Genomic DNA, 9,934 nt, shown 5'->3' on the forward strand with positions numbered 1-9,934 from the left:
GGCGGAGCGGGGACATCTTGCCTCCTGTCTGGGTCCACTCTCTGTCACCAGACACAGAGAGGTGTGGCGCGTGTATTTGTGTTTGTGAACAGTGTGTGCACGTGGGTGCCGGCATGGGCCTCCAAGTCTGTGGAAGCTGGCTCCACTGCTTCTGGAAGTGCGTCTGTGAGCACGTTAGTGCTGCTGTGTGAGCGTCCCAGGGGGTGCGTGTGTCCCTGCGTGCGCCCACTGCTCGCGGCTTGAATGGGGCCTGGCCTGGGGGCACTCATGAGAAGCAGATGTAGGCGACTGGGTAGGAGCTGCGGAAAAGAATTCCTCCCGGGCCGCTTAGCACAGCTAATTGGTCGTTGGCGGCAGCTGCCTGCTGTCACGGACCTGGGCTTTTCCAGACCCTCAGCCAAGTGCAAACTCAGACCTGGCTTGGGCCACAGCAGGGGGAAATTTGGCCTGAGAGTCTGAGTAAGGCTTGGAGGAGGCCTCAGAGCACCCGAGGGGGTGTTTCCACAGGGAGGGAGAGAGGCAAAGGAGCAGAGAGGAGGAATCAAACCAGGTGGAGACTGGCGGGGCCTGGGCTGGGCAGGGAGCCGGCCAGGGGCTCTGCAGAGAGAGCCGTGGGTGATTAGAGGAGCAACTGCCCTCTTGCTTTGCAGCCAAAGTTCAGATCCTGGTGCTGCAGCGGGGGGAGGCTTGGTGAGGTCTGTGCAGAGGGCAGCTGGCATGACCCTGCCAAGGAGGGATTAGCACTTCTTGTGTCACGGTGACACCTCACCCAGCCTAAGACTGAAGGTTAGCCCTGCGGCCCGGAGTTTAGACTTTAGCCGGGGAAGATGTGGTCACGGTGGATGTAAGGCCCTCCTGGCCTGTCTCTCCAGTGGGGGCAGAGCCGGGTGACTTCGGGGAGTGCGCAATGGGTAGGGTCAGGATCACCTTGGGGCTCAGCTGGGCACGATGGGGATTGGGAATGGGTCCTCCTAGGGGAGGAGTTGAGTCTCCCCAGGGCTTCCGGCCCCCTCTTGACCTTCCCTCTCAAGGGACAGGCAGGAGAGGCATCTGCTGGCCGACTTTGCTCTCTCACATGGGCATCCCAGGCAGACTTGAGGAGGGCAAGCACCTACCTCTGTGCCATCTTGATCTGGCCACACCCTGCTTTAGTGTCCCTTTCCCTCTCAAGGCTCCATTTTCCAAAGTCACCCCAATACCTGAGCTGGATGGGTTGCAGAAGGGGGAGAAAAACGGGCCTAGACCTGGGCGGGGAAGCAGGCAAGTTGAGTTCAAGGCCTGGCTACTGCTAACTTGTTGAGTTTTCTTGGAGTTGAGAACCCTGAGTCTCCAAGAGGGGACCTAGGTCTCTTGATATCTCTTGGCCACACCCATACTACGAGCAAGCTTACTTTGTGGACTTGAGTTTATCACTCTTCCCAGGAAGGTCTGGCTAACAGGAGCCCAAGAGGGGCCGTGCTGAACCTAAGGGCACTGAGGGCTGTGGTAGGGGCCCGGGGACTGCCCTGGCCACACCATGGAAGTTTGGGGTCCTGGGCTGAAGAACAGGAAAAGGGTCCAGAGCACTGAACCTGAGATCCGAAGAGACCTGGGAGGTGGCCTCAATACCTCAAGAGGGACAGAGACCAGCCTACACAGGTGACACCCTCTTTCCTCCAGGCTCTGGGGGAGGCTCCCGCAGCCCCTTGAGTCCCGAGCCCCACCCCAGCCCAAACCCATCGTTGGCGTGGAGATTTCCAAGGAAAATAAGAAAAGAAATGACAGGAAGTGGTTGGAATGAGTCAGGGGGTGTCCCCCGGGGACACGTTGGGGACAACTTTCTCCTCACTGAGTCAGGGCTCAGGATATGCCCCAGAGGGACCATGGACCTCTATCCAGCCTGGCGCAACCTGGCTAGTTCTCAGAGCCAAACCCTGATTTTGTTCCTAGAGTGAGAGGCTCAGAGGCAGGGGTTGGTGCCAGGTCTGCCCTGCCCTAGCTCAGCTACTAATACCCTGTGTGATTTCATGCAAACAACCTTGTCTGTGTGGCCCCAGCTCCCATCTGTGGAAAGGGGAGATCGCAAGGTATGGCTGGGCTCTGGGAAGTCGAAGATGCTCCTGCACCTTGGAATCTGGACCATTCGCCTGCTCTTTTCACTCTTCCCCTCTCTGGCTTGCTCACCCTATAAACGTGACTGAATGCAGGGCTGAGTCAGCCCAATCCCTGCCCTGGGAAGCCCATGGTCCTGTGCAAGATAAGCCCGGTGCACGTCTGTCCGTGATAGGGGGCAGGAGGCCGGTGAGATAAGACGTATCAGGGCACCTGGGAACTTCTGACTTTGAGCTGTGGTGAGGGCCAGGAGGGCTTCAGGGAGGAGGTGCCGTGAGATCCTGAATGTGAAGACTCCGGGGTGGGGGGAGGGGCTTCTAGGTAGAGGAGGTCATGTCCTGAGAGTCGTGGGTGTGGCTGATGCGCGGGGGGGGGGTGGGGGCATGGTGGGTTTGAGCTGTGGTGAGGGCCAGGAGGGCTTCAGGGAGGAGGTGCCGTGAGATCCTGAATGTGAAGACTCCGGGGTGGGGGGAGGGGCTTCTAGGTAGAGGAGGTCATGTCCTGAGAGTCGTGGGTGTGGCTGATGCGCGGGGTGGGGGTGGGGTCATGGTGGGAGGCTGGGGCTCTGGAGAGAGGTGAGGGCTCAGGGTTCAGGCCATTGTCTACCTGTGTCCAAGAGGGGACTGGATGCCACGCCATCCAGAGCCTCTGATTTCAGCCCCTTCGGGGGCTCAGGCAGAGCTCACACTTCCCTCATTTGGGGGTCTTTTCTCAGCCCCGTTGATTCTGGACCTGACTGCCTGGGGACTGTTTCTACGTGCTGCATCAAGGGCCTGCCTTTAGCCCCAAACTTCCCACTTCCCCAGTGTCCTGGGCCTCAGTTTCCCCAGCTATAGAATGAGAGCAACCCCCTCTACCTAACCCCCCCTTCCCCATGCCACTGGTTCTTCCAGAGTTGAGGACCCTCAGCCTCCCCCAGAGCTAGGGGTGGGCTGGGGGAAAGGGAAGCCAGTTTTCCGACGGCCCTGCCCAGGGAGGGGGCTGGGGGCTGGGTGGTGATGCCACTGATGGGACATATAATTACTGTCTCCAGCCAGAACCAGATGAGGGGGAGGGCACAGAGCGAGGCAGGAGCTTTGCGGTGGAGACTTCCCTTACCACGGAAAATTCTTAGGCTCTTCCCCCCATGAGAGCCCTCGGAGCAGCCCTGCCTGCCCCACGTTCCCCACGCTGACGCCTGGCCCTAGCCAGGGCTCGCTGTGGGAATCATGTGAAGGAGCTACGTCCTGAGAGGGGGACATGGCCCGCCGGGGTCCCTCGGTCTAAGGGGACTTGCCTTGACTCCCCCATCCCCCGGTCACAGCCTCCCCTCACATCTGGAGCCTTTAGCTCACTGCAGGGCAATCCCATGCTGTCTCCCCCCAACCTGATCTCAGGCCCAAGTAGTGGTCCCCACTTTCTCTAGGGCCCCCCCAGCAGGGGTGCCTTTACCCTTACCCATCAGGGCTTTCCCCAGGCAGGTCAAACATGTCCCCTGCCTCGGCTTGAACACTGGTTTGGGCAAGCTTTCCGGGGGGCACAGGGAGCCGTGGTTCTTGCTAGCAGAGCCCCCCTGGGGGGCCATGGTCCTTGCCCTCTGGAAGCACCGATGGGTCTGGGGTCTCCTGAATGGACGTGGGCTGAGCCCACATACCTGCAGGTAGGGGCAAGGAAACGTTGCCCTGGCCAGGGTCCCCTCAGCCAGAGCCTCTCTCTGGGGTCCAGAGGGGCTCCTTGCCCACGGTGGTGCCCAGGGGGTAAGTAAGGGTCTGTCTTTACACAACCAAGGAGCTACAGTCCAGCGGGCAAGCACGCCCTGAGGCTGGAAAACCTCAACTCAAAAGAGGGCAGAAAAGGCCGGGAAATGCCCATTCCAATGAGCACTTCCTTTCAGTGCCTGAAATCCCACCATCGGGACAACCAGAGGCAGGTGTCTGCTCAGGGTAAAGAAAGACGCTTTTTTTTAAAAAAAACTGGGCAAGGGCAGCCTCCAAGTCAGTAAGCTCCCTGTCATCAGGGCTGTGCAAGTAGGGTCTGTCAGGCAGCCGGCTGCTCTGGGGCGTGTGTCTGTGGAGGGCATTGGGCGGTCACAGGTGGCTGGGAGGTCCTATAACAGGCTCCATGCCATATGGGGACCAGCGGGTCAGATGGCCTTGTGGGAATCCTGCACTCAGGATCCTGGCCCAGAGGATGACCGCAGGTCTTGGGGGCCGGGGTCCCACGTCAGGCGGGGAGGAATCCTGGACAAGGTCTGGGGCTAGAATCTGGGCTGAGGCCTCTATTTTACTGGTAAGGAAACCGTGGCCCACTGAGACGTGGAGACGTGCCTAGGTTGCACAGCAGATGATGACAGGAGGGACCCCCAGCCTCCTGCCTCCAGCCCTTGATTATCTCTGCTGCTCCAAATTGCACACATTTACGCTGCACCAGTACACACACGTGCACTCACACACGCAATGGTACGTGGCACACAGGCACACACACATGGGCATGAAGCACACTCTCAAGCCTGGGTGGTCCCACTCAGGCCCTGGGACCCTAGGAGGGTACGGGGTGGGTGGTCCTCAGTGGAACCTTTTCCTTTCCCGGGCAGGAGGGCAAGGCTGCCCTGAAGTGAGGAAGGGAAGGAGGAAGCCATTGCTTTGTGTATTGTTTCTTGTCAGGAAGATGAAATGGCTTCTGGGGGCAAAGAGCACTTTGAGACCTGCCTCTCTTTTACTCAAGGGGGCTTCCTTCCTTTCTCCTCCATCCCCAGCCAGTAGTGGCACTTGTGTGTGGGAGTGCAACACACAGGGACAGGGTGACACACTCAGAAATGCGTCAGACACACAAGATGAACATCTAGGGCCACACAGAGAGCCCTGCCCCAGCCTCCGCAAAGTCCCTGCTCCGTAAGAGATGGCACCCTGCGTGATAAGGATTTTCAGAGACAGTTAAGATGCATCTGGCCAATACATGATTAGTGTGTCTGAATGTCCCACGTGGGCTGAAAAAGAGGGTATATTCTCAGATATGGAGGTGCAGGGCTTACACATTTCCCTTAAATCCAACTTGTTAATTGTGTGGTTCAAATCTTCCCTGTTCCTGCTGTTTATATTTTTTGACTCTTCATTCCATCAGTTTCTAAGAGAGGGTTGTTAAACCCTTTCACTCTGGCAGTGGAGTGATCACTTTCTTCTTGTAATTCTGTCAATTTTTGTGTCAGATATTTTTAGCTCCTATTGTTTAGTGCTACAGGTTGAGAACTTTTGTAACTCTTGGATAGACTTTTTGTTTACTTATTGTCTAATAAACCTCTTAATGTCTAATGAAAAAGAAAAGGAAAGAGTCACACCTGGACACATGTGGTCCCCCACAGATACCAATCTACAAAGACACAGAGGCACACAAAACCGTGGATCCTCAGAGGCACATGCATGCCGGAACAGTCACGGAGGGGTGACGTTGGGGGGCTCACCCAGGTCCCCCTCACTGGGAGTGCTGAGTGCTAGAGGCAGTGGGTGTCGGGGGCAGGCCTCAATGTCTTCCCTCCCCTGTTCTTTGAGAGTGGATGCCCAGAGCCACAGCCGGGCCTGGCCCTGGGATCTGCTGTTCCCCAAGGGTGGGACACCATGGTGCCCAGGCCAAGCTGGGGCCCTGGCCCTTAGAAGCTACTTTGGTCATACTGCCCATGGGCAGTGGGGAGGGTTTGAGGCCCATTCCTGGAGAGGTCAGCCTTGTGCCACCCTGGTGCCTGGGACACCCTGGCAGCTACAGAGCATATTCTGCCAGCTCCTCAGGCCAAGCTGGGAATCGTCAGAACCCTTAGCCCAACCTGTGGGTAGCCAGCACCTTGGCCTGTGAGTTTGGGTGGCATAGACCCCCGGAGCAAGGATTCTGACTTTGCTCTCTCCTTCCTGGGCCTTGGCCTCCTTGTCTGTCATCTCACAGAGCCTTGAGCAGGCTGCCCTGCAAGGTCCACAGAGACCAATGACTGGCCTGTGGTCTCCCAGTTAGAAAGCAAATGAACCAGCCCTGCCAAGCTCCAGAGGGCTTCCCTGGCTGCTTCTAGAGAGGGTGGAAATGCTAGAAAATTAGCATCATCTGCTATTTCTGTCACCACACAGCGAGTGTCCCCTTTGAGGTCTAGGCGGGGGGATGAGAAGGTGTCCCCATTCTGTCCCCACCGAGCTCCCAGGCCAGGGTGTCTGAGGCACCAACATAGGAGGCAGAAAGGTTACTTCTCTGCAAGATATGCAGGCTGTTCAGTGAGGGCTCGGCAGAGTGGCAGCAGAAGTTAATTCTAGCCAGGGACCCGAGAAAACTTCTTGGTGCTACTGGAGTCTGAACTGGGCCTTGAGAGTGGGCTTCAATGGGTTTGATACAAAAATGGAGAGCCTGCATCTTTCTGATGCTTTTTCTGTTTTTTATACTTGTGTTCAGAAAATTGATTTTTACTTCTGCGGGGGGGGGGCTTCATCAGTGAAATATAAGACCTGGACTGGGCAAAACTACCTGGGGATGTGCAAACTTTTTTTTTCAATAACAAGTAACCACAAGTGGGATTAGCCCTATTTAAGCAATTGTGTCAAATTTAATAGGTTGTAAGCAGGAACATAGGGTCTGAATTTTTACTTGCTCTTTTCTGGACATCAAGTTTCAGCAGACCTTTAACTATCCCTTCTGATTTTGAGTTATCAATATTTTTTTTCAGATGTAAGTAACACAAGTGCTTTGGCAGTTGAAAGAGAGGAGGTCATAGACATGGAAACAAACAGGGGAATCTTCCTGCTGCTGGTGGTAGTGGTAATGGGTTTGGGGAGAGGAAGTTTACTAACCCATGTGGTTCTGGGCTGTCAGGTTCTAAGGGCTCTGGGCAGCTAGGAAAGGGTACATCCTAGGGTTCCCAGGGCAGGTGTCACTTCCTGTGGACGGGTCATGGCACCAGGCACCCTGCTCTGCTCACTTCGCATGAAAAGTGGTGCCCTTGGGCAGAGCAGGGTCTGGGATGGGCAGAGCAGGGTCTGGGATGCTCAGACCTGGTTAAGAATCGGGGCAGGAGGTGAGCTTGCCGAGACCACGTGTGTGAGGAGAGTGCGGTGGGGATGGAGAGCGTCCCCACCATTAATCAGTGTGGAAGGGCTGGTTTCAGGACTCCTGGCAGCTAGCAATCATGCGGACCCTGGAGAGGCAAGGAGAGAGCGTGGGGAGGAGCCCTGAGCTTCCTGAGCGCTCAGACACAGAGGGTAACAGCAGGTGTGGGTGTGATGGGCATTGGTACAAGCTGCCCGGCCTCACCAGCCTCGCCTCCACGGAGCCTGTCCCGGCTCCAGGCGGGCCTCACTCCCATCTCCACACTCCTGGGCAGCAGAGCCTCTCCCCTTCTGCCTGCCACCGCCCCCAATCCTGGGGATGAGATGAGAAAGGGCCCAAACAAAGCCACAACAACCTCTGCCTCTGCAGCCCTTCTCAAATGCCCCAAGACTGTCCCCACAGCCTTAGAACCTCTGGCCTCTCTGGAGAATGGGAAGGGAAAATTAGATCTATTTTACAGATGGGGAAACTGAGGACCAGAGAGGGCGGAGACCATAGTCATGGTGCCAGCAAGTGGGAGAGCAAGGGCCTGAACTCAGGGTTTCTGCCTCCACAGCCCCACGTTGGGGTGTGAAGAAAACTGGGTATTGCCCCGAGAGCTGGCTGAGCTGAGGGGCTGCAGCCCTGGGGTCGGCCAGGAAAGGCCCAGAGCTGGGGCTGCAACACAGGGGAGGGGATGTGAGTCACTTTCCCTGTGACCCAGGGCTGCAGACAAAGGCGGGAAGAGAATTGTTCTTTTGGATGGCCTCAGGGTGGGGCTGAGAAAACCTCTGGATGGTGGTGGAGTGCCCTCCACCTAGGACTCTGCATAATGCCCTGTGGCCTCGGAGACAGCCCCATTCCCCTACCCTCCGGATGAGACTTCAGGTTCAGTCTTATTTGGACACACCAGCCTGGGAGAAGACAGCCTCCGTGGCCACATCCAGGCATCTTTGTGAGGGGGCTTGTGCTGACGTGGCCCAGCTCCCCTGTGTGGGCATACCTGGCCCTTGGGACCCTCACGTGCGGGAAGGTGCAGGGGCTCTGTGGGGAGTGATCTCCCTGGTGCAGCTGCAGAGGGAGGGCTCCGGTGACCTCACGGCAGCTCCCATTCCCTTCTTGTTCCATGAGTCATGTTTCTAAAAGTGGCCCAGCAGCAAGTGGGAGCCAGACGGTGGTGGTGCGGCCAGCGTGGCCAAAGAGAGGGAGGGGCGCTGGGCCAGGAGGGACAGGGAGGGGGCAGATAGGGAGGGCAGGGCCCAGAGGAAATGGGAGACAGACACTGGACCAGGAGAGAGACAGACAGAGGTCGGGCAGGAGACAGAGCGTGGGGATGCAAGTGACGTAGGCTCAAGGGCGAGAAGGACACAGGGAGCTGTGGCCAGCTAACTGAGGAAGACCCTCCGCATCTTTGGGAATCTTAGATGCAGCAGAGGATGGGGGGTGGGATGTTCAAGACTTTTGGAGTCAGAAGCAATGTCTCCAGCTGGGCCCTGCCACCCATTTTCTTCTCTTCTTTAATTGTCCCTGAATGTCCCTAACCATCTCCTCCCATGTCTAAGGCTCACCTGTCGCCTATGGCCTTGGTACCCCCAAGGGTGCCCCGGCCTGGATGTAGCTGGATGCAGAAGCCCTGCCGCCCAGCAACCCCAGGCCTCTCTGGATCTTGCCACAGTGTTTGGGCCAAGCTGGCGCTTCCTCAGCAGGTGTGGGAGGGGACAAGGCCCACTAATGGCTGTTGTATGTGCTTGAATGTGGCCTTGCCAGGGGCTGATGCGATGGACTCTGCAGGCACTGAGGGTCTGGCCCTGGGGGCCCTGGGACGCAGTTCTTACTGCCCCTCTCCCCTACAGCTGGCCCCTGGCGTGAACTCGGGCCAGGGGCTGGGCATCGAGATCATCGCCACCCTGCAGCTGGTGCTATGCGTGCTGGCCACCACGGACCGGAGGCGCCGGGACCTCGGGGGCTCGGCCCCGCTCGCCATCGGCCTCTCTGTGGCCCTGGGGCACCTGCTGGCCGTGAGTGGGGGACCTTCCCCGGTGGCGGTGGAGGTGGGGAGGGCGGAGCCAGGCTGTTGTGGTGTCCTGTCAGGACAGTGGGTGGGACCCCGACAGGGCTCAGGCCGTGGGGTGGGGGGACCGCCTACCTGGGAGAGGAAAGTGCAGGGACCTCCTGACCATCTTTCTGGGTCTGAATGTCCCTTGTCTGTTTCCTCTCCGGTCCCCTCTCTCCGTGTCACCCTCTCTCTCCCTCTCCCTCTGTCTCTGTCTCTGTATCTCCTCCCCTGTTGCCCCTGCCCCTTCCCCCTCGCAGATTGACTACACAGGCTGCAGTATTAACCCAGCCCGGTCCTTCGGCTCTGCGGTGATCACGCACAACTTCCAGGACCACTGGGTAAGGGGTCGCAGGGCTGCCCCGTGGAGGTGGGTGGGAGGTTTTGGTGCCTTATGGAAGACCCGCCCCCATCCTGTGTCTTTATCTCCCATCACAGAGGCTCTGGGAGATGGCCAGGGCCGAGGAAATAGGGCAGCTGAGACCTGAGATAGAAGGGCCGGTGGGCTTACGCCTCTGGCAGCGTAGGCCAGCCTCCCGTTCCAGCTCAGACCTGCCCCATGTCATCCCAGTGCCTCTTGGTGCCTGTGTTTCCTGAGCTGGGAGGTGCGGGTGTGGGAGTGCCTGCTTCTCGCCCAGGACAAAGGTCTCGGCACCTGTAAGCTGAGCACACTGGTGTCAGTGCCCGAGGGATTTAGCTGTTCCCACTGCTGCTGTTTCTTTTCCAGGCCACTTTTTTTTTTTTTTTTTTTTTTTTTTT

At 57.8% G+C, this 9,934-nt stretch overlaps 1 protein-coding gene across 1 annotated transcript in view; it reads left to right on the forward strand.

The window, feature by feature from the left end:
• AQP1 (aquaporin 1 (Colton blood group)) overlaps positions 1-9,934 on the forward strand; it is a 13,922-nt gene that overhangs the window by 1,084 nt on the left and 2,904 nt on the right. Inside the window, exons 2-3 of the mRNA XM_007466107.1 lie at positions 8,976-9,140; positions 9,436-9,516. Coding sequence (XP_007466169.1) covers positions 8,976-9,140; positions 9,436-9,516 — 246 coding nt within the window. The remainder of the gene's footprint in view (positions 1-8,975; positions 9,141-9,435; positions 9,517-9,934) is intronic.

The sequence above is a fragment of the Lipotes vexillifer genome, unplaced genomic scaffold (genome assembly GCF_000442215.2).
Source record: "Lipotes vexillifer unplaced genomic scaffold, Lipotes_vexillifer_v1.1 scaffold150, whole genome shotgun sequence".
NCBI lineage: Eukaryota > Metazoa > Chordata > Mammalia > Artiodactyla > Lipotidae > Lipotes > Lipotes vexillifer.